This window comes from Thunnus maccoyii, chromosome 16, assembly GCF_910596095.1.
Source record: "Thunnus maccoyii chromosome 16, fThuMac1.1, whole genome shotgun sequence".
NCBI classification, from domain to species: domain Eukaryota; kingdom Metazoa; phylum Chordata; class Actinopteri; order Scombriformes; family Scombridae; genus Thunnus; species Thunnus maccoyii.
Genome location: NC_056548.1, coordinates 25398660 through 25424086, shown reverse-complemented (window position 1 = coordinate 25424086; position 25427 = coordinate 25398660). Strand labels below are relative to the sequence as shown.

Sequence of the window (25427 nt, the reverse complement as noted above, 5' to 3'; positions counted from 1 at the left end):
TTTTGACCCTTTAAGAATTACAGAGAGAAGGCAATGCAGCTCAACTCAAACTAAGCACACAGAGACTGTGCAGATACTGTAAATGCTATAGTGAGGTAGTGGAAGCATCGTGGAATATGTAGATGACTGTATCTTCCAGGATCAGCATGGTCTAGTAGAAGATTAAGACCAACTTTAGTGCTCTTAGAGGAGCAAACAGAACCAACCTTATATGGTGCGGTCACTGTGGCCGACTTCATTATGATCACAGGTCATTTCAACACCTCATTCTTTACCCGTCCACAAAAGACTTGTTAAGTGTTTTGTCTGGTCTGGCTGCATGGTTTCCTGCCTTTCAGGCTTTGAATAATTGCATTTTGTAGCCTGTAGGCTACAGTATAGGACCATTAAGGCAGTGTGTGGTCTGAACGATGTACCAAACACTGACTGCAAGATTGTGAAAAGCAAACTCCAGGTTTCAAATCAATTACCACAGCCGGCAAGTCCAATAGACAGTGTGCCTTCAGATGGGGCAGGCAAAAAACGGGAGTCTGAGTGTCACTTCAAACCACAATACATGACATCATTCTAATCTGCAAACTGCACTACTGGCTTTTGCTTTTTTCTCAGTAAACCAGGGAGAGAGATAGAGAGAGAGACAGAGAGACGGGAGCAACGAACAAAACGAGAAACACACTAAAGAGCCATAAACGGAGACAAGAAGTTTGCCCACGGGGTTTGGGTTTGCCTGGAGCTGTAACTGTGCCGGACCCAATTGGGAGCAGCCAGACACTGTCACAATTACTGGGCCGGCCGCAGACTCTCTTAAAAATACCTTTGTAGGGTTTGCAAGTGGCCAGCCAAGTCTCAGTAGCAGTAATACAGTAGCAGTTGATCCCGAGGCAGATCTGGGTGGGAGAAGAGGAAGCTGTGATGACTCACTACTGTATATCCCCCAAGCGGCCTTTTCAACAACTACCAGGTCTGCTTCCTGGCACATTACATTAAGGGAAGGTGAGGCAAGTATTCTACAGGGAGAAAGTGAAGGAGGGAAACCATTGTCAAGGGTTAACCTGTTGACAATATCTCATGTAATTTTATATTGCTTATTCTAAGATGTATACACACACTGTATGTAACAAACAGCAGATATAGGAAGTATGTGTAAGGTCAATGTAAAAAACTGCTAAGTGGACTATGGGCCCAGGTATACCACAACAATCCAAGGACTTATTCTCACCAAAACCTCCTCTGCTTTACATCTTCTCTGGCTTCTTCTTCAAGTTACTCAAATAAAATGTAATCATTGTATATAGATACTAAATAAGATTACTGAAAGTAAATAGACTGCCCACACTAATTTTAAAGATGTCACAATGTGTCTTCATATCTACAACATCTGGGCAGGAACTGTTGTATGTGGATACATGCGTGCAGCTGGGGCTTTCTTGCATGTTTGTGTGTAAAGATATATATACACACCAGTCTCCAGCTGGATGTTTTCTCATGAGGCCGTGAGATATTGGGATAAAATATGCCATAACAGAAAAGGAGGCATGTAAACAAGACGGCGAGAGAATGCAAACAGGACCTATGAGCAGTCTAAATATCACACGACAGACAGACATCCACGTGTTGAAGGTGGAAAATTTCTTCTTTTAGAATGACTGTCTAATGCTGGAAAAACTAATTTGGTATTGGAAACCTAAAGAGAACACGTGGTGGGTTACACTTAGTTGAGGCTGGTTTCTCACTGCAACTCATTCGCTCATCAGTTTAAGGTTTGGATGCTACGAGGAGGGTCTGGCCGTGATGAAACAGCACATTAAGTCATGTTTCTGTGGTGTAATTGTGTGGCTGAGCTTTGGTATTTGTAGTGACTGGTGAAGTACTGTGAGTGTGTGGCTGTCTCACCAGGGCAGGATCCAGTTCTTCATTCAATATCGCCTCATTCTTGATGACTGCTACACGCTGAGCAAAGCGACACGTAGAGATGGACTCCTGAAGGTGACAGTATTTAATGAAATAAACAAATAAACAGCTTGCACATCGCAGGGCTACAATGTCCACTTATTATTTATTGCACCAAGGTGACGTTTCGAGCACCACTGATCTTCATCAGACTCAAGTTACAAAGCACAACGCCATCTGAAATATATACATGACACTAGTCACATGATACAGTCACATGATCCGAGCGTCTAATGTGACATAGAATTAACAGGCAAAACCATATACATCCATAAATACATACACACACACACACACACACACACACATTTGTGTGCATGTACATACAAATAACTTTTTTGTGACTCCTGAAACCCACTACTTGTCAGTTATATCCTCTGTATACTTGTCATCTCGGTTCTATTTTATTTTTCTTTCTCGGTTTCCTCTTTTTGGTCTTCATGCTGTTGGTCTCTGGTTAATAATATTGCACTTGAGGCGCCTTTTTAGTATTTTCCAAAACTTTATGACAGCCTACAAGCCCGATGGTGGTCAGGGATACCCTATGGGGCGTCTCCCTCTTTACATACTTTTGGATATATTTTTGTACATATAATATTTCTGTACATAGTTTTTTTTCTGGAGTGATTTATTTGGTGTTACATTACACTAGTGAATTCTGAATTAATTCAGAACTATATATTTTTCACATATATATTTGCTTTTTCTGATGAGTGTTATCTTACACCATTGAATTCTGAACTGTATTTACGGAAAACTATCATTATCATGGTTGTGTGTATGTACATGCAAACAATATATTTATCTGTGTGTGTATGTATTTATGGATGTATGTAGTTTTGCCCATGCTATTTCTATGTGACATTAGAGACTCGGGTTATGTGACTAGTATCATGTGACTCGTATCACGTATATATTGCAGATAGCATCATGCTTCGTCACTTGAGTCTGATGAAGAGCAGTGGTGCTTGAAACGTCACTTAAGTGGTAAGTGATAAATTGATATTTTAGTGCAAAAATCAGAAAAAAAATACAAAATTTTAATAATTTATGCTTTCTTTAGATGCACAGCTTTCATTCATTTTATGAAGCAGTACATACTGTATGACGCTCCAACTAAGTATTTTATTTCTTCAAAAATGTGGTTTAAATAATCAGAAAATCCAGATGAGGTTTCAATAGCTAAAATATTTATATTTACTGACACACAGTGGCTGGCTAGCAAAGCCAAGGGGCCTTTAACACCCATTTTTTTGCCATCTGACAGAACGCTGTGTCTGAACATGGCTTGTACGAACATCCTTACATCAAGGTTCCTCTTGTCAACTGCCATAGTGGCGATCATGGTGGTCATGCAGTTGCCTCCAAGGCTGTCCCTCAGAACAGAGGTCAACATGGAGTTCCTGTAGGGAATATGGGTGCGATTCCTCTCTGACAAAGCTATGATCACCTGAAGAAGAGAGAAGAAGGGAGGGCTAACATGTAAATAAAGACAGAGATGAAGGTAGCTTATAAAAGGCCTGATTGTAACATAATGTCTGAAAGAAAATGTAGTCCAACAGAGTGCTTCAGGATGGCCATTAATCAAAGTCAAATGTCTGACATAAAATGAATCATGATGAACTTATAGTAGATTCAACAAATTAAGCAGCCAGAATCAGCAGAACATACATTTTTTTTCTCACGGTGGAAAGCATTTCAGTCCCCCTCCACTGAAAAGTATGTTCTGCTTATTATTACTTTTCTTGGATGTTTGACCTTCACTGTGAAGACTGATGTATATGAAATCCACCAAATATGAGTTCAAGGCCTGTACCTACCAGCATGATTTGCAATATCACTACTAGTTTGCAGCTGATCGTGTCCAAATATGCAGCTTGCAGAAGTGTGATGTGGAAGTCCTCAGTGCACCTACACTGAGAATGAACTTTACAGTGAAGTATGACACATCTTGTGTCCAGCAGTTAAACTTTTGAAATGAAAAATATTTGCAAACTCATAGATTGGGGATTTTTCAGTGAGGGAGAATGAGAAGATGTCATTTAATGATTTTAATAAGGTGACTAAACTTTTTTTTTTGTGGAAAAACCATATTAGACACACATTATTATTCAAAGCAGAGTATTTTATATGTCTAAAAACATGTCTGGAGGGGACCTATAAAGTTACTGTGCCAAATCTTACACAGTAAATGAAAAATGTATTCTATGCCAAAATGTATTTCATTATTTACATCAAATAAATTTTGTATATTCAATTGTTTGTACAATGTATTATTTTAAATTTAAAAAAAAAACACAACTATGTTGCAGAAGTGCTGCTACCTGCTCCAAGTAGTGGAGGGAGAGGTTGATGTATTTGGCCTCAGTGAGCAGCTGCCCATTCAGGCCAGTCTTGCTAACTCTATCCGATCCAGCCAGGTCCACCAGGTGGAGTTTGGAGCGCCTCAGGGTGGCCGAGCCCGGCTCACGCCTGCACAAGTGCACAGTAAAAATACAGTGGGAACGTGTGGATGCCTGGTTCATGGGAGTCTGGGGATGAGTGAAAGAAGGAGAGTAGAGTTGTAAGAACATCATGCATCGCACTGAATCTTCTAAAAATGGTGGTTCACATGTGGTGGACGCGAAAAAGAAAAAGGAAATTCTATTCTCCCATCTGTGGTACTTTCCATATTCAAACAACAAAAAACATGTTTCCTTTGATTCTTATTTTTTCTTGCTCCCGCTGGTTTGAAGATCAAAGCCACACCATGTGTAACCGATGAGCAGTAAACATATGGTGGCAGCTTTACAAAAGCTGAGGTTTGATTTTCAGATGGTCACTGGAGCAGCAGAAGTCAGGTTGAGACCAGGAGGAGACAAAAATAGAGTGTGAGTCACGCTGCACAAACAAGCTTTATTAACTAGAGGAGGATGAGTTACTCATGGGGTCCTTGCTGAGAGAATAAACAGAGGAAATGGATATTCACAGGCACGGTGCTGATCATAGGCTTCTTCTTGTTTTCTTTTGTTTGTGCACTAGCCTGTAGGAAGCTTCAAACACATGAAGATGGTTGTAAATAACAGCTGTTAATTAGAAAGGAGGGGTCATCCTGATAATACAGGACATCTTGACCCAGATTAGCCTCTGATCAAAGCTGAGGTTCTTTTCCTTTTGTGAAACAGTCTATGGTCACTGATCTAAGCTATAGACATGACTCACTTTTTCTTTCTGCTTGAAATCATCATCATAGACATTCCAGGTCATTCATTCTCAAAAGGTGGTCTGACCCTGACTTGTTGTTGGCATAAATGTGACAACACCTGCCTGTTAGGGTCATGACAGCTCATGACAGATCTTTCACTATCTTAAACCACCACTGTCATCTCTTTCCTCAGTCCAAATTCCCTTCACTCTGCACACATCTACATTTGCTCGACAGGGTATCCCTTAAATAATATGAAACAGCTCTTAGATGTTGACAAGGAGTCACAAACCTAATATGATTGTACTAACGGTCAAGGTTAGGGAGTGTCCATGCTGAACAATCTGTTTTAGAGTTTTATCATGAACAGTTATTGTTCACACCAATCAAATGCTGGTAAAATATTGATAAGTGGCTTGTACAGATATACAGGAGGTATGTGTATTTTTTATCACCCATTCACCTTACTCAATGTGCCAAACTTTCAACTTATTAGTTTCCTTTTAATGTATCTGCTGATATACAGGCAACTTCTTGGTATGTGTTATACAATTCAAGCTTGCAGCAAAAAAAGCTAACAGTGCATGACAAGCAGTGTAAATATTTTTGATAGCTTTAACATTAACCTGCTCAAGTGTGATTTGTTCCTTTAACAATAAGACAAAATCCCATGTTGTACTGTGCGTCAGATGTATGCAATGCATTAAAAGTAATTACAGCACATAACCTGTGATGGAAAGTGCCTCTATTTTAATGCAGGCACCAAGTAAATACAGTGCCATATACAGTAAGTGGCTGTTAATGCATGTACTACAGTGGAAATTGATATCAGCTCTCGCAGACGACAGTTAAAAGACTTTAAATACAGTGGCAGCTGCTCATAGATTAGAAGTGACTGTTGGCTCTTATCTCTGAGTGTTATTGTTCTCTTCTACCATGGCTTTTATCATGACTGAGCAACAGCTCTGTTTGAGTAAGTTCTGAGATGTGTGCATAGTGTGCACCATAATAACTTCATTTTGATATCACCAGATATCATAGAAAGGTTTCATTAGGAGTCCCGGAACAACTCAATGAGCTGAAGACAAGAGCATGTGGAGTACAGACTGTGTATGCATGTCTACAGAGGAAATACTGGCACATTACAGTATGTCCTTGCAAAAGCAGCACGACAATGCAACCTTGTCAGAGTCATTTCCACTACTCTCCAGTGTTCTCAACTGACCACATGTTGATCTTACATGCACCACATGCTGACCACACACAGGGCTACAGTAGGTCAGCATAAAGGGGCAAACTGGTGCTACAAATCCTGAAATATGGAGAGATCACTGTTTCAAAAGTTTAAGTGGGCAGTTTCATTTGGGCTACCATGTGATGTACCCCACTGTCCCTAATAAGTTCGCCCCCCCCCTAAGGCGAGATAAGGAGGCAGATAGGATGTAGAAAGAGGAGGAAGATGTCCAGACCCTGCATCGCCACATGTGAAGAGAAGTGAAACAGGGACACTAAGAAAAGACCAGATGAGAGGAAACGTTTCCTGATGAGATTGAAGGAAGGCTGAGGAGTTGAGAAGGTGTATTTTATTTGCTGTCCAATAAAACTGTTGTGGGGATTGCCAAATCTCAAAGCGAATGAGCTCATGGTCTATTGAGTGTGGCCTGAATGGATGTGTTATCTTTTATCCTCATGGCCGGGAGCGAGAGAAGAAAGAAAGCATTACTGTTAACTTTATTGGAAGTCTATGTGGAGCGAGGACTTTTGGGATAATTCTGGCAGTGATAAATTGACAATGTTGACGGGTCTTTGTTTGCTTCAGGCTCAAGAGAACCCTTCTTGCGAAGAGGTCCCAGAGAGGACGGGAAAACAAAAGCGTGTGTGTGGGTGGATTGTGCTGGGGACTCCCCGACGAACTGTGCAACTCCTCGACCGCTTGATCAATACACTAATGTAACAACTAAAAATGTGTTTCCACTGACAAATTCCCCCCGGTTATACAGAAATGGACACTGGGAGTGTGTCATTGAGGCAAATGAAAGACAAATGTAATATTGTTTCGCTAATGTTGAGTATGTGTAATACATGTATTGGTAGAGTTATGGAATGCACATTTTCATATACACTACAGAAGTTACACGACAGGATACAAGCTACTAAACCCATTTCCAAGCTCTGGAAAAATTCCATCTCAGATCCCATAAGAATTTCTTTGGATTGGTTTTGCTTCATGGAAGAATCCCAGCCACATCAAAAACTGACTTTGAAATACTCGTCAGAAATGAAAAGCAAGTCTCTGAAACTTGATTACCCAGTTCACTTTTACTGTCTGTTATTTACTTACAAACTAGCAACAAAAGTAAACAAGGTGACATCAGCTCTTTGCTCCAAACCTCAGGTTGCATAGCAAAAGCTGACCCACCACATGTCTCATCGGCGTGGGGAGTCTGGGTGTCTGAGTGTAGAAAAGAACCACCACAACATAAACAGAAATTACAGAGAGAATGCTTGGTTTTACTGGGGAAAAACATGGTAAAAGGGACCACAGGGGACCAAAATAATATTTTAGAAGTTTAAAAGGTAGCCTTTAGGATGCATATTGCGTTTATGGACAAGAAAAAACCTTTCATGCCACTTACCCTGGGAGTGGCCAGGTTTTCCTGCATGTATTGGTGTGTGAATTAAAAAGCTGATGTCATATCTTTCATTTGTGTTAGTGGGGTATCCCTTTGGAAGCCCACATTCCCCTGTTTCTTACTTCTGCAATCATACGATTGGTGTCACCCAGGAAAAGTAGATTCAGAGCTTCCTCTTCATTTGCTGACTGCTGCAGTGACAGGTTCCTGAGATGGATGTTCTGGTCTGGATCCTCCATGATCATTACTTTTCTGGAAAAGAAAAAAAAACTTTGTTTAAAGGAAATTCCAGCGTAATAAATGAACTTGAAATTAGAAATAAAAAATGACAAAGTGGGACAAATCCAGTCAAAACCTGAATAATCCAACACTGAAGCAATTACCAGAAACTAATTATGTCAGTTATGTCATCTATTTCCCTCCCATTGCATTGGCCTCACTCTGCTCCAAATCCAAACAAACCACATCTGTAAGTCAGTGAGGGCTGTGACCCACTTTGACACATGTGCTGTATCCATCCAGGGGTTCATAACTTGATAACACAAGGGGCTTGCTTTTAAAAACAAACAGGTGATTGGTTCTTGCCCACATTTGGCATTCAGAAACACAGTGTGCCTGGACAGATGAAGTTGAAAGGACTCCTGGGATCTTGCCACATCATTTCCATCACACCACCAGGGTTGTGACAGTGTGGCTACTGAATTGAGATGTCAAAGGGGGCTGAATGACTGGAGAACACATGTAGATAATTATGTTAACACATGTAGGTAATTGGGGCTGTTTGATAAAACAGTATTAATCTTAATGTGATTAAAGGGCTGTGCACTGGCTGGGTTATTTTCCTAAACAGCTCCAGCAACCCTAGATAGACTTTGATTATTGAATTTTTACACAAATATAAAAAATGATATACAGTAGATGTTGAATGAATGTACAAGATTTTACGGACTTTTTTGGGCCGTCCTGTCAATTAGAAGGTGGAATGCTGGATGGATGGTGGAAATAATGTACAGATGGAGAGAAGAAAAAGTAAACAAGAAGAAAAGGACTGAAAGAAAGAAGAGAACGGGTAGGCAGTGAAAGAGAGAAGCAGACCAACAGTTAAAGAGAGAAATTTGTCAGTGCCACAGCTTCTCCTTGAATCAGCAAGTGTGGCCACAGCATGGTTAACAACGGGCACTGTCTATTTCCAGAAGACTGTGATTTGTGGGTATCTAAACTTTGAACAGAATCCTCTACGAAAGGAGAGAGGAGCCTTAAATGGAACTGGTACAAGGAAATACAAGACAAACACCAAAATGATGTACCAAGACAATGTCGCGCCTGGAAGTCCAAAGTCTACTTTGAGATGAATATGGAAGTATTGAGTATGACAAAAAAGGCAAAAAAAAGAAAAAAAAAAAGGAAAAATAAGATCATAGACAGACAAACCTCCAGACAGATGGAATTTATAAGAATAAAAAACAAACAAAGAAAAAAGAAAGAAGGATGAACAGTGAGAAAAAGAGACAGTTGCAGAAACAAGAACAAGTCAGAAAGGAAAGCAGCAAAAGAGAACAAGGAATGCATGAAAGGGAGACAGCTGTACTCCAGAAAGAAAGTCCCTCAGACTAGCAGCAGCAGCAGCAGCAGCAACTGGCTATGAAAAACTATTTCTCCACATGACCCTCTTGCTCTCCACTCCAGTGGCAGCGTCTGCCACCAGGTTGACCGCATCCATTGCTGTCCCACAGTCTCATTATGTCAGTTGGCAGTTCGTAGTGGGGTGGTAAATACTAGAGTCTCCATATTTCACCACACAGTGACTCCAGCCCAGGCTGACAAATGGCTGTTCAGGAATAAGGCTCAGCTAAACCCACAAGTGCTTCGGAGAATAATGGAACTAGTGGTTATCTGTCTTTTCAACTTTAAAATAAGTTTACCAATCGTTCATGAGTTATCTTCAAGGATAGGAATACACACTAAGATGGACAAGCCTAATAGTCCACATTGTAAAATGTAACTTGATGTAGACATCACTAAGTTAAGAAAAGCAACACTGACGGTAGGTCCTCCAGTCGAGATGCTTCTTGTCGGGGATCTAGAAGGTCATATCCCACCTCGTTGTAGACCTCCAGGTAGGAGATGTGGGTAGTATACACTATACTGCTGTCCTGTGGAGAAAAAACATACTATGTTCAAAGTTGATTGAGGCACATGAAAATGAAAATCGAAGGAAGGTTTTTTGACATAATAATAAATAATAATAATGTGCTGACCTTGCCGAAGCATTCGTACAGATAAGACAGTGTGCGAGGAACAATTCCACGATCACTGTAACGCTCGGCCCCACCTGTGATGGTGAAGGTCTTCCCACTGCCCGTCTGACCATAGGCAAAAATGGTGCCATTATAGCCCGCCAATACACTGCAGAGACACACACACACACACAATGGATACAGAGAAACCCTTCTGAGCTTGGTCATTGCGGTTAAGTTGAACTTTGTGATTGATTAATTAATGTAAAGGCAAACATATCTAATAAGCACAAAGGTCTACTGTGTATTTACAAAACCTTTCAAAATGAGAGCCTTAGGCTAAGATCAATGTTCGACCATTGGGAATATGAGCTCAAGTATCTACTGTAATCTCATCAGTAAAGGAAATTCACAATGTTAAAATACCTATTTGTTATATCTAGTTTTCCTCTGATGTAACCCTGCTTTACTCAAGCTCTTCTTATGAACATTTTCTTTGGTTTACTTGTGTGATTTCCTCCATTTCCAAGAATGTAACAATACTTATGAGGGGTTTGTTCAAATTGTTACTTTTTCAGGTGAGAGTGAGAGTATTGGCAAATACACTGATGTATAGTGCCAGTCAAATGTTTGGACACATACCTTCCCATTCACTTGAATGAGAGTGTGTGTCCAAACTTTTGACTGATACTGTAGTTAACTAGCCGAACGTATGGTATCCTGAGCTAATGCCCTTAGAAATTTCAGGAACATTCAGTAACTACTGTTTCCTAAAGACCCAGCATCAATGACAAGAGCAGGTGATGACTTGCAAAATACAGAATGCATCTGTTTTTTATGCTAATGTAACCATATGCGCCTCCTATGACATCACCATCTTAATTTGCAAGAGTGAAAGAGACTGTCAAATATACCCCAAAGCAGACACCAAAAGTCTGAGTGAATTGAATGTGACACTCTAAATCCACAGGAAAAGATGGCAGTGAGTGGAGAACTGCTATGGCGACAGACATCTGCCGTTGAGGGAGGAATGTCTCGGAGTATGAGTGAAGGAAAGGGCCCAGACCCGTTCAACTAGGCAGGGCCCGGTAAATTTTGGTTTGGCACTGAACTGTCCTAGTGCACGTGCACAGGGCCATGGAAACCAATGGTATCTAGTTCTGTTTGAATGAAATGAACATCTGAATTGATGGTACTCATACGAGGTAGAAAAAATTGGGATAAAAAGGCTCTTTTCGGTAGTTTTGGAAACAAACCAGGAAGAAATAGTAAAATGACAGAGGGGCCTCTGACACATGAGCCTAGATCAAAGGTGAGGATAAACTCAGTGCTTTCCAAGTTGCCAATTGCAAAGGAAAAGGATATCTCGACACTATATTTTTCAAGATGAATTATAAACGAACTTAAACCTCTCGCTTATTCTAATGGAATTGCCAACCCAGTATTTGAGCAGTGTGTGGGTTTCCCTTCCTGTGTGCTGCTCTTGTTCCACACCCTGCATGAGAAGGGGAAGGGAAAAAACTTCATGTCAGTTTATATAAAAAACTACGTCCACTCATGAGAATGGTGGTTGGTTAGTCTGACTTGGACGGCCATTGGGCGACCATTTAATCTAGCGTGAGTCATGGCAGTGATTGGCAGCGGGGAGAAAAGACACAGGCACAGTGTTTAGTTTAAAGTCAGTGCTAATGATGCGGCCTGGACTCTGCCACTGAGGCTTGGGCGTTTCCCAATGCTTGTTCCTGTTTACACCTCAGCTTTCCTGGAGATTGGCAATGTGTCATCCAGAAGATCGCTGTTCTTCCTGCTCTTTTTATTAGAAGTAGCGTGTCCAATTTTTTCGAGCTAATACGGTTATGGATAAAAGTGAACAGACCCCCGTTTTTCTTTGAACTCGGGCCGCAGGTTTCACGGCCATGTGAAATGGGATTACAATGCAAATAGAAAGTTTGCCTTGCCAGCCCAACATCATTACGCTGGCTCTTCCTCTCCTGAAGCTATTAATGCTGGTTTGTTTTCAAACTACTGTGTTGGGGTTAAAATGACTGGTTTCGGTTACACCACAGCAGAGACAGAGACTAGTGCGCAAGTAAACGCGTTAGAGCTTTTGGCTTAACTTGAAGTGCGCCAACTATGAGAGAGTACCAACCAAAACAACAACATGACAGTTATTGCTAGTTTAGATGATAGGCGCCTGTGTGCATGAAACTGTGAGTTTTAGTGCGGTGACAGCGAAAACGCTGCGATTCAAAGTGACTCCTGCTGACTAAACCTGAATAAATGTTTCCCTGACTACAGGGCCTTTAGTAAAAAACATGCTGTCAGTCCAAATTTGATTCTGTTTGTGATTACTGTGACCAGACATGCTTCTGGAACTGGTACTGTGTCAATATCAACATAAGCTACATGGCTATCAACACACTAACGGGGTTTCCACATAGCTATGTCTATGGATAAGTGCCTTTCGTAATCTCTTTCAACACCTTTTGTGGCAAGGATATGAAGCCTAAGTCTTAGCCTTTTCCTGTGATTGTCTTTGAAGGCGACGTATTCCAATAGGAAATGGGGGCTGAACAGGCAGAATTTTTCTCTCTACTCACTGTGTTTTAGTTGACGGCTGGATTTAAAAGGTTAAAACATTGTGGAATTGAGAACATTCAGTGTGTCAACGGGCATCTTGCAGAAGGTCAAGGAGCTGGCAGTTGACTAAGAAATGTCTGATAGCGGAGACAGATTCGTCATGGCTAGACATGATGTTGCCTGCTGACATCATAGTCATATCAAAGAGTAGAAGACGCCAAGCTGAAATTGACATGGCGAGATTATGACTGAAACTTTCTAACCTTATGTTTACCATCTGTGACAACAAAGGGGAAACTGTTAAAAGGTTAGCTGGGGAGGGCAACCTAATAACCGAGTCACTGAACCCCTATGAGTCAGGTCAAATACATCCAAGTCCTTAGTCAGCCAATCCAGACGTCTCACCATGTTGTTTATATGTCTACTAATAGCAAAGATAATGCAAAGCACTTGCAGGATTCCAAAAATAGACCGCTGTGACTAAAAAGACTGGGGTGGAATGCTGAGACGATGAGATGGAGGGGCTAAATTGAGCCAGGAGGACAGAGTTTGGCGAGGAGAAGAGGAAGAACCTTGTTCACATAACAACAACACAACTAACATTTGATCACAGGAAATTCCAAGTAAATTCTCCTCTTGGCTGTTTTCCTTTTTGGAGAAACTAGTCATGATTTAGACTAACATCTAGGCAGGGGGTAAAGCTCTGTCAGTCCTTTGTTGAAATGGAGAGAACATTGGGTGTAGAGTAAGCTTAGAGGTGAAGAAACATCATTAAGAAACAATCCTGCTGATGTCATGGTTAACAAAGAATTTACCATTTGAAGCTAATTTCATGTACATATGGTTCTATTGTAACTACCCTTTAAACTATGTTTAACATTTTACATTTAAAACAGGCCCTGGTGAACTATTTCTAATAAATTAAACAGTATTAACAAATAAGTGATCTCAAGGGGAAGATTTTTCAGCAAGTTAGTCTAATGTATGTGGTTCTCTTTGCATGACATGACATATTAAACAACAGCTCATAATATGGCTCTGTGTTGTGGCTTGAAAATGTTCTAACACTCACGATGGCAGAGTGTGCCATCCTGCCTGCCAGCTCAGTCCACTTAGTGGTTTAAGTATGTAAAGCACGCCAAAAATCACAGACACCCTCTATTTCCATCTTAAAGAAAGTTGAGCTTTACTGACTTCCTGTCAACAAGGCTGGCTAAATCCTGTGTGGCCCGACCACAACATGGAGAGATGAGCACTGCCGGGCACAGGTGGTCAACTTTTCAATTTTGTGATTTGTGAATGGGATTTAAAAAAGGCTGTAGTTTCAAAGGTTGACAAAAGCTTTTAAAGAAATTACATGAACTTTCAAATTATTTTGATTGATATTATTTTGCCATTTGGTAAAGTACAATGTCAATAAGATTTTACCTGTCTGCAACTGGTTTAGCAACAGTTTCAAATATGTCCTCTTGTTTGGCTGCTTGATCAAACACGTTTTGGAACCTGAACAAAAGTAACAAGAACAAAGACATTAACACCATGACACATTTGGACAGAAGACAAGTTAAAACACAGATCTATTGTTTAGTTTACTACTAGCATGACATGAAAATTTATGTTGCTGGTTTATCTCGAACATCCAGGGCTCAACACAGTCACACTTGGCAGTACTGAATAAGCACAAAAAGCCATCTATTTAATTTCCCAAGTGCATGAAGAGGCGTTTAGTCATTCTGTTTTTTAAAGCAGTCTCAAACCATCATGTTTTATCCCACAGAAAGATGAGAGAGATGTGAGAGGAATCCGCCCAGGAAGATTGTTAAATGTGGAAATTTTATTTCTATAAGGGCACAAGGGAACCTCCACAGGCTATAATAAGACTCTGTGGTTTTCAAAGGCCTGCAGTGTCCACTGCTGCCTGACTCCCTAACTGTGAATTTAGGGCTTGGAAGCGTGGCATGGGCCCTGCCCAGAGGGTATATAAGGCTGCAGCTTTCACCGCCAGCGTTAAACAGATGTTCTGGCTCCGCAATGACACAACTGGTGGATGAATTATTCATGGGTAAAGTTCTTATGCAACCTAGAGGGCTTAAATTCTGGTGGGCAACACACCTCTCACTGTGTTATATGTTATCTTAATTCATTCTAACTTTTTTACAAGTTACACCACTCTGATTATAACCTAAAGCCTATGTGAAATCAAGAGCAGAGGTAATCCACAAGATTTCCCAATCAACATAAGAGGTGGTTATTGTTTTGATGTTTTGCACTTGCTAAAGACATTAGCCAATCATACTGGCAAAATGAACTCATTACATGTAGCCTGCATGCAGTTACAAAGAATGTTGTAATATTAATCATTTCATCATTTTAATGAGTAAACTGCTGCTGTTACATTTATAAGACAAAATAGAGCAGATATTGTTCTCAAGAAGAGAACCCTGCTAAGGTATTTAGAACAGCAAATAATAATAATGATAACAACAATTATAACAATAATAATAACAACAACAACAATAATACATTTTCTTTATCAAGTGCTTTTCAAGATAACTAAAGATGCTTTACACAAAACAGTTAAAAAAATTAAAAACACACTAAAGGGACAAGGTAGCACAGGGGGTTAAATCAAACATTAAAAGCAGCTCTGAAAAGGTTAGTTTGAAGCTGGAGTGCAGGACTTTTATCCCCCCTTTCTGGCAGTTACAGTAATTACAAAAACAGTGGATACACTGTTTCGAAAGTCACACAACCCCCGCGAAATGACTCATTTCAGTATTAGAATTAGATCCATTCAGTCCAATAACATTTGGAAAGTCTAGAAGAGCTGCATGAATAAATTATTTTATCTCCCTTCAAGTTAGCAGAGAGTTAACCGGAAGTTAGCCAGCTTGGCCAGCAGAAGTCTGCATTCATGCATTCATCCGGCCAGTGCGGGAATGTCAAACCCAACACCAGATTAAAAACTCTATATAATGTGAAATACAGAGATTTATCTGGTGGTGATAGACTTTATCAGCATTGTGTGAACTCGTTTGGCAAAGGCTTGAATGTCTCCAAGACTCCACCAGTTGTATGTACTTTTAACAAATGAGTTGGTCTTATTTAGGAAATTAAGCAAATTCAGCTCTCAGACACTTCACCTGAACTTGTAGCACTCCCTCTTGTTGTTAATAAAGCCATCAGCTAGGTCCCTGGGCACCACAAACTCCAGACAGGCACCTGTCTGCTCCTCATTGTCCACAGAGTACACCTGAGGGAGCCAGAGACAACAGTAGAGTAAGGCCTACAGGCTGCTGCTTATCACCTCATGGACAAGGTAGAAGGCTGATAAGTCTGGGTGGCTGATCAATCACATAAGAATATTTGGGAAGTTTTTGAGTAGCCACATAGGCACATCGATCTACTTACTGTTTTGAAACAGTAGTCTACTATATGTTCTGTGATGTGTGCGCTGTTATAGTATGTGGTACCCTACATGCAGCCCAACTTAAACACAAAGACAATAAACCAAGTTAGGTCTAAAATATAAGTTAGGCTGCTTGTGGTTTGGGTACTGCAAGCCCCAAAATGAAAGATGGAATTTATGAAGCATATATCCTGTGGAAAGCAATAGAACTGAACAAGCAATCATAATAGGCATACAGTGTAGGCAAGCACTGCAAATTCACCTCCGCTCAGTAAAGCCAAAGCTGCCTCAGGGGACACAAGAAAAACTGTAGGACATTAAACCGATATAGATTGAGCTCAGGCAGTGGATGGCAGCTAAAGTGAGGTTGGCCGGGTCAATCTGAACACCCCCACCCTCTGTTTTTGAGCTCCAACATATGTTCTGGCATATGTTTCCAATGGACACTGATGCAATTACAAGTCCCCAGGGTTTCAGGAATAAAAGATAAGATCTAAATGATTGGATTGTTTTTCACTGTCACCCTGCCTGCAGTATTGCCTCCTGACCACCACTGTTCTTCTGTTGTCTTCACACGGACATGTGCAGAACCTCAAAAAGCCCCAAGGAGGAGGCTGTGCTCATTTTATTTTGCTGGATATTGTCAGTTCAGGTTAAAGTGCCACAGAAACCCTCAGTGTAATTTGATTATTCCTTCCATCAGCTGCTGTGGTCAGACAATAAACTGGGCTTCAGGGAGAAGAGAGTACTGTGCCACGGGCACTCCTGATGGAAACTGACTTTTTTTTTTTTTTTTTTACACGTGTGTCCAATAAACTCTGTCCTTATCTGATAGTTGGTGAACATTAGTGTGTGTGTGTGTGTGCCCTTCATTTGAAAACAGCTACTAGTAGGATGGTTGATATTGCTGTATAAGTTTGCCACAGTTTGACATCAGTCTGAAATAAAAAAAACTCTGGTTCAGTATGTTTTACCTTGATGACTGTAACAGGTTGGGCATAGAGTTAGGGTTATTACAATATATTTATTGTATGGATGACACTGCACTGGTTGTCAGTGTGAAGCATTTTCTTGAACTGATTCTTATGCAGTTTAATTCACTAACAAAGACCACGCCATTTGAACGGTATAAAAAGCAGATTTATTTGGATCGTCCAGAGGGTTCAGGATTGGATGAGGATAGTGTATGGTGGGCTGGAGCGTCTAGGAACCCGGGGGTCGAGACTCAGGGTGGGGAACATGTCTCGATGAGCTTTCTGCTTCATCATCCCCCAAAGTCAACTTCATTGGACTAAGTGAAAACGGGCTCTTTGAATGTCGCTGAGGTAGGTATGGAATCTTGGGAAGACTAGCGGTCGAGAATTTTATTTATTTAATTTTAACAGGTGGTCTGGGATTTCTTATTTGGAAGCGGTTGAAGCAGCTCCACTATGGAAGAACTGGCCAGAGTAAAGTTAGGAATGTGGACTGACTTTGTTGATGAGGGGAGACAGGTTGCCTGTGCGGAGAGTTTGGTAGTAGGCCAGGAAGTCTGAAGTGAGGGGCGAAGGTTTGGCATAAGATGTGGTTAAGACTTACAGATAACATGCCGAAGTGTGCGTGAAACAAGGCTAGGTATGGTGCCTCTGAGGACAGTGTTATGGAGACGTTAGTTTGGCTGGTGTAGACTGGAACGGGCGAAGGTGGTGAAGCAGGAGAGGGTCAGGATGTTGAGTGAAGGGAACGAAAGACCGTGGGAGGCATGGAAGCTGAAAATGGAGGGACCGGCTTTCAGGTGGGAATCTGAGTCTGGTGCTAAGGATAGAACAGGAGAAAATGGAGTGGGTCCAGTAGCGGGAGCACCGTGGCTTGGTGCGACTGTGGCTGAGGCAACAGCAGGACCAGTAGTGGCTATGGAAAGAAAGAGAAGAAAAGAGCTGCAGGGGCGGGTGGAGCCGAAAGTGTAGAGGTAGCTGCAGCTGAAGGAAGGGAAGAGGAAAGGATGAGGGGATGTATGTGCAGGGGTTGATTGTGCAGCCTGTGGACACGGGGATGAGAGAAAAGACGAGCAGGCACAGAGGAAGATACGACCTGGCCCTACGAGAGGGCTGAAGCAGTTGGCTGCGTCGTGTAGTCATTGACGTGTGGCGTACAGGTGGTGCTGGTGGTGGTCCCGGCGGCGGACAATGAACCCAGAAGAGCGGGAGGATTTGAGCTACCGGCGAGAGAGTTGATGGAAGTAGAGTCTGCATAGAGTTGGAAAGTTTGTCTTTATCATCGTTTCATAGGAGTGGGACGACCGTCTCCTTGAGAGCTCGCCGGAGGTGAGCAAACACTCGGTTGAAGATGTTCATCGTTTGGAAAAGAGCCATGTCCGAGTGGGCCATTGCGTAGATGCGTGTGGAGCATCTGGATCCCAACTGATCAGAAGCGCAGCGTCTGGAGGAGAAGGGTTCCATGTGGATGTGGTGGTGAAGGAGATATCACGTTGGTACTGCTGGATCTAGTCGTGGGCGGTATGTTGCCAAGGAACGTGGATCACAGAGTACGGGCGGGAGGTAAGCGTTTGCGATGCAAGCGTGTTGTAGGTAGCGTGAGAACTGAGACGAACGGGAGAGAAAGAGGTTGGACACGCTTATATAGGTATGCACGGATGATTGAATTAGTGAGAGAGAGGGGAGTGGTCTTGTTCCTGAACCTTTGTTATAATAATAACTCCATATAATTCTTACAACTTCAATGTCCTGTAGGGCCTGAAAAGGTCCCACCATAGTACCAGAAATAAAACTACTGGGAAAACAATAAAAACTTTTAATATCTGGACTGTTTGGTTTACAAAAGGAGTTATACTTGATCACATTCTTCATATAGGCCTATATTATAAATCCATTATATTTTTTAAACGTTGTCATCCTGTTTGTCCATGCTCTATTTCCTTAGACTTGTGTTCTATGCTGCACACACATCAATTGCATGTCTGTGCCTCCTGGGAGAGGGATCCCTCCTCTGTTGCTCTTCCTGAGGTTTCTTCCATTTTTTTCCCTGTTAAAGGGATTCTTCGGAAGTTTTTTTCTTATTCAAGTTGAAGGTCTAAGGACAGAGAATATTGTATTGCTGCACAGACTGTAAAGCCCCCTGAGGTAAATTTGTGATACTGGGCTATACAAATAAAATTGACTTGACTTGACATTTAAATATACTGAGCATCAGCACAAAATTTAGCAAGTTAAACTCAAAAATGTTGCCTTCAAACCCCCATGTAACAAGTGATGGATAATGGGGGGGGGGAGTAGTGATAAATAAAGTATGGTACTGTGTTTCTGAGTTTTCAGGCTGGAGTTAGTGACAGAGTAGACCTTTTTTTTCACAGCAGACATGTTGACATGTCATAGCTGGAGTAGGGGGTAATTAAAATCATAACGATTGCATTCCATGTATGTATGTACGTCAGCTTCTGGGCTCTGACACTGTGTTGGGTATGCTAGTTCACTTGAATGATTCATTGGGAGACTTAATGGAATGGAGCTGTCATTAAAGTTATTAGTTACACCTGTGTTTTTCCTGCTATGACAAGTCAAAATGTCTACAGTGAAAAAGTCCCGGAGTAGAAAATGTGGCACGTTAACGTTACATGTTACACAACTTGAGCAGTAGCTTCTATGTCCAGACAGGTGTGTTTTTAACAGTTTAAAACTATTGGTTTTTTGATAATAGTCGAACTGAACTGGGATAATTAATATAACGTGAATATAGACCAGCATGTCTCCTATTTAGAGAGGCCTCCTTTGCGTTAATATAACGCTAACATTGAGAATTTTTTTTATATTCTCTAACCTGTGTTTAGCTAAGAGTTGTATTTAGTTGTCCACTTACCGCAGTAGTTTTCTTAGTGGGTTTAATGCGAGCAAATATCTGTATTGTCTGTTTCACCATTTTCCTCCTAAAACATAAACTCTTCAACCTGGTTGGTCTGTACACACATAGATATGGTACCCTAGCTGGCTAGCTCGCTGGCTAACGTTTGCATTAAGCACCGTGCTCTCTGGTTTGTTGTAGCTGGTTGCTAAGTGACGACGGTCACGGTGGGGAGTAATGACAAAGATCGTCTGTGCTGTTGAAGATGACTCCTCGGACTGAATCAACCATCACGTCCGTGATCTTTTTGTTTTTTCCCCAAATGCCTGATAGTGTGAGTCAGAGCTAGTTCAGAGATGGTCAGGGAAGTGTATGTGTGCGTGTGTGTGCGCGTGTGTGCGTGTGTGTAGGAGGGAGCATGTGAATAACATTAAACACATTGTCAGAAGTAAAAATAAAACAGAGATTTATAGCTGTTCTACTTCCTCTGATGTTTATTGTTCTGTACTAAGCAGGTGTTTTGTATATTCAAGACAAAAGTTCACCACAAGTTCAGTGACTCATTCAGTGGGCATATTGACAGGAGTGTATTCAGTACTGTAGGCACTCCTCACACATCAGGCCGATATAACAGTTACTCATAATGTAAATAGGTGCGACTACAACTGCCAGGATTGACAGTTATAGATCAGTACCAAGGAAAAGGAAATGGGAATTGTAATTCATGTGGTAATCATGTAGGTAGGTAGCACAGGTGTCGCATAAAAACCTGAGCAAAATACAGAAAAGTAGCAGCAAATCATAGCATGAAACCAGCTTCGCTTTGATCCACCACAAGCCAAAGTTCTGTGTTTTGAAAAGGAAAGATTAGAGAAACCCGATTGTGTTAAAATGAGAAATGAGAGGGACCAGACTGCATGATTTTTGTGTGCGTGTATGTTGCGTGCATGAAGCAGGGCTAAGAGGGGGTGAAAATATATACCCTGTGGAATGCAACAGAGTCCTTTACAGTCCTGGTGAGTTTAGATTCAGTCACAAGCTCACACACACACATGCACACATTCACGAACACACCGCATTGCACCTGCTGATGTATAGCTTTATGGGCAATTTGTTGGATGAAGTTTACTTTGCGAGGTTGATTTATGCCACTACATACCAGCACAGTATGGCGCTTGCTAAGAACATTAGAAGGGTTAAAAGTACAGCACCTTATATAGGAATCCACCAGGAAAAATCACAACACGAGTTCTCTCATACAAAACTCATAAGAAACACAAATTTACTTATCAGCTGATTTTACACAGAACCATATGTCTTGTGTTTGGGAGGGTGGGGGGAAGGGATGTGGCTTTGACCCTGTCTCCTGTTTCACTGTATGTGTGTCTTGCTGTTTCTGGAATTTCACCTGAACCCTGGATGTCCCTCAAATATAGCCTACCAGGAGGCCTTACCCCCAAGCTGCGCACCAGACAGCGTACCAGGAAGGCTGTGTGGTTTCATGGTGGCATTCAGGAGCCTGTATTATGTTTGTTCCAGTACATTCCTTTGTGCCACAGAAAATACTTCTTGTGTGGTTCCTTGTTTTCAGTGGAATTGTGTGCATGTGTGTGTGTGTGTGTGTGTGTGTGTGTGTCTTGTTGTCCATGATTGTTCATTGCTGCTGCACAAAACACATTTAGCGGGCAGTTACTGGTCTAAATATGTAGATAAACATATACCATTTTTGCTATAAAGAATATGTAACGTTATACAAGAGTGTGGTTGGCTCTGTAGTATAAATACACCCTTTAACTACAAAAATACTTAAGCCCTTGGGCTACACTGCTGTCACTGTGTCCCCTATTACCTATCCTTGTTTACAAAGAAAACATTTTCATAACTTATTAAATTAGGTAAAAATTCCACACATACCTTATCAGGACAACCTAAACAGTTATTCTACTCGCACAGGGATGAGCATTTATAAGAGCATCGTGTCAGGATAACTGATTGGATAGGATGTGTTTCACATGGGCTCCAAATGGTCTAACATACAGCCCTGCATTCCTTCAGGTTAGACTGTGTGTTTGGGATATTTTGTATTATGCAATGGGCAGGGGCTCTGTGAGAGGAAAGTGCATCCTTTTAGAGGACTGTTGCCGTCATGTCGGTGCTCGTGTGTAGCGCTGTGCACCGCGCTACTGGTCATTCGTTTCAAGTAGCCATCAGGCAGGTACTACTAACCACGCATGGCTGAACAAAAGCTGTGTTAGTACAACCCTTGAGCAGTGAGACAACTTCAAAGAGGCAACCTTTTTACAGGTGATGTAACACACCCTCTGGCAGCCATATTGGAAGCCCACCGTTCTTTGGTAACAGTATGAACAACTGACTAAACTCAACTTTCTAAACTGTCAGAATTCAGAAGACATAGTTTATTTATGTGCTCCTGTGTCTGGAATGGGATCGTTTTGCCATTTTGAATCAATATCCACTTGTTGGCACTGTGTCTGGTCAGATTAAAACTCAGTTTTGTTGCAAACCATACTGAAAACATTTTCAAATTTGCACATGAATTGTATCTATTATATCTAATAGATGACAGTGTTGCAGGTGGTTACCAGATGCATGTTAAGACAGATATACTGTGGAGCATTTTGCTAAATTAGCCCTGTGAATAGAACTACGGTTGTAAAAGCTGTTTTTTCGGGTTACCTCAGCCGACTTTTCAAGCTACAACTGGCAGAGCCTTGTAGCCAAGAGCAAAGGTGTTGAAGACAATAGAGTCTTCTGTGCCACATGTTCTAAATGCGGATGCTTTTCAGTTTTATTTAACGGGTTACTAAATGCACACACACTCCATGATCTCAGTCAAATATCTCTTTTTTCTTTGCTGTGTTTTTAGGCATCATTTCTGCAAAACATTTTGGTATTCCACTGGGCTTACATGATGTCTGTGCTTTACATAGAAAATCCTTCAAAACGTCTGAGTGCTGTCATTATGTGTAGACCAGAGGATTCAGTCACATGGGCAACCATATCCTCTGCATCCTGAATCCTGCCCATATCTTAACCAGCTACGCAGTATGAACCACAAGCATTCCAGCAACACAAAATAAAGTATTTCTCGCGCATGTGGACATTGGAGCTGGGGACAGTATTGCATCTGGAATATTACTCAATGGTATTATTATAATCAACAGAGTTTTTAAGGGAAAATGGAACCATGTTGACAATTTACATAGCCCCTGAAACTATGTGATTTCTATTCTTGTTTTATTAATAAGGTATTTTTCCATGAAGTATGAAAAATGCCACAGTAGTTGTCTGTTATTTCCTCTTTCTTTGTATTGGAAAACTTCATTATATATATATAATAGAATAGAGGAAACTTTTATTGCCATGGCATTCAAAATCAGAAAGAATCCTTCACAATATTGATAATATCACGTGATATCAGGTTTGAGCCTTTGCATACAAAATGCAGCCTTGTCAACAAAAAAAAAAGAGGGTATGAGATCCAAGAAGGAAGCAGCCACGTCCACTTTCCACAAAACAAATCCGTTTCCTTGACTTTCACAGAAAAGTGCATGCAGTAAACACCAACTAAGGGCTGGACTGGGCTTGTTAGAGAGCTGTGAACTCTTTTTTTTAATATCCTGTTTTGGTCCATGTGTTGTCTTTAGCTCTAGCTGACATAGCTGTGGTTTCACCCCAAAGGAGGAAACCAACTGTACTGCATGAGTCCAACGCACGGCAACAAACTTCAAATCCGGATGCATGACATTTTTACTCTGAACAAATAACTAACAAACACTCTTTTTTTTTTTTGTCTGTTTAAAGTTTTGCATGCATGCAACCACCTCCATCCTTTAACAAAGTGAAGCAATAATCAGCCATCTCTAAGGCTCTCTTTTTCCCATAATTCCCTGACATAACTTCTTTCACCTTTCTTGTGTTGGGTTAACTGGAAGATCAGGTGACAGTAAGAAGTATGCAAATGTCACAATGGAATTGTCAATGTGGATGACGATTGCACATTTTGACATGTGCAAGCATGCGTGCATACACACACACACATTCACACAAATACGTGATTCATTAACTTTGAAAAGACTGAAGTACAGTAAAGACTTGTCTGGATACAGATAAAGGTTGGGGCTACTTGCTTCAATCAAGAACATTTCAAAACTTGAAGAACCTTAAAGGCAAAAACAACTTGTGCAAAAAAAAAAAAAAAAAAAAACCTGTTTTTTCAGTTATCTTTGCCAGCATTCAAAACCTTTGTCTCTAACTGCCTGGCAGTTAATCAAAAAGGTGTGCTCACTGTCAGGGGATTTCAGCCTGTCTGGCTCAAGGCCGAAGTCCTTCCTTGAACTACATGAAAAAGAAAGTATGTATTATTAGAATGTATTTCTCGTGATTGAGGAAGAGGCAGAATTGTCTCTACAGGTGAATACACCATAATGGAACAGACATTAACCGTGCTCACCGCTGCTTGCTTGCTTGCAGCACAAACAGTAGCCTGTCAATCTTCTGTGTGTACACAAACATGATGTGTATGTATGTGGGAGTATTTGTGTTTATCTGCATCTTTGTGTGATTGTTTACTGTCCATGCGTACGTGGGTATGAACTGTAAATGCGAACATTATTTGAAAGTGCACACACCCAGTCCACTGAGCTGTAAACACTGTACCCACCACAGCTCCTGGCTAATCAATCCCTTACGACGGTATCTTGGCGCTCCTTTCAAACGGAGCGGTTTAGATTTGGCCGGGCCATTATTATAGAGTTGGGGAAGATGATGCCTCAGTTAAGTAGCTGCCTCTCAGTGGCTTAGTGGTTGAGGTTAAATAGATTCCATAGGATGATATGTTGCTCTGTGAGTGTGTGCATTACTGTGTGTATGTGAGTTGTCCCAGTTCTGTCTGAGGGTGGCCACAAAGGCTTAGTGGTAGAATGCCAAGATGCTCCTTTAACCAAAAGGACGATTAGAGAGAGGCTTCTGCTGCTATGGTACCTTGCTTACACAGTGTTATAGTGAGAGTGTCATCACACACATGAAATGTGCATACACACATGCTTACTTACACACACAGCTAATGGAGTATGCAAAATCATGTTGGAGACCATTTATATTGCAAATAACCATCAAATAAAGAAATCCAATCAAAGAGATGTACATGTCACCACACCCTCAGTCGTACTCAGCTCTCACTAGTTCTACATGTGACATGGCCTCAGTAACATCTGTATACACCACATTTACACAGCTATATTGAGTCTCCCTGGGAAACTGTTGATTTTTTTTTTTTTTTACCACCAGTTTATTTCCAAAATGGTGACGTGCTCTATTCCGTGAAGAAATGATGTTAACAGAGTGACATTCAGTGTGAATAACTGTTAGGGTTGCTGTGGCGACAGGGGTAAGCCCATGCATGTAGGTTTGTATGTAGGGTGAATGCGTCTTATTTTTACCATGTCACCACTGGTTTTTGAATTTTTTAGCATGTTGGAAGCAATAACTTCCTCAGTTCCTTTACTCACACTTGCCAACGTTGCCCAAGCGCCAAATGGAGGATTTTCAGAACACATCAAATCTTCTCTTTTGCTCAC

At 41.2% G+C, this 25427-nt stretch overlaps 1 protein-coding gene across 2 annotated transcripts in view; it reads right to left on the bottom strand.

The window, feature by feature from the left end:
• kif6 (kinesin family member 6) overlaps window positions 1-20167 on the bottom strand; it is a 72708-nt gene extending 52541 nt beyond the window's left edge. For both annotated transcript variants that reach the window (XR_006100431.1, XM_042436917.1), the window contains exons 1-9: window positions 19846-20167; window positions 15728-15837; window positions 14013-14087; window positions 10026-10173; window positions 9811-9920; window positions 7890-8019; window positions 4275-4481; window positions 3257-3400; window positions 1894-1980 (exon numbers count right to left, since the gene is read on the bottom strand). Coding sequence is in view for 1 of the 2 variants with exons in the window: in XM_042436917.1 (XP_042292851.1) it covers window positions 1894-1980; window positions 3257-3400; window positions 4275-4481; window positions 7890-8019; window positions 9811-9920; window positions 10026-10173; window positions 14013-14087; window positions 15728-15837; window positions 19846-19905 (1071 nt within the window). In the remaining variant the exon portion in view is untranslated. The remainder of the gene's footprint in view (window positions 1-1893; window positions 1981-3256; window positions 3401-4274; window positions 4482-7889; window positions 8020-9810; window positions 9921-10025; window positions 10174-14012; window positions 14088-15727; window positions 15838-19845) is intronic.
• Window positions 20168-25427: the final 5260 nt, after the last annotated feature.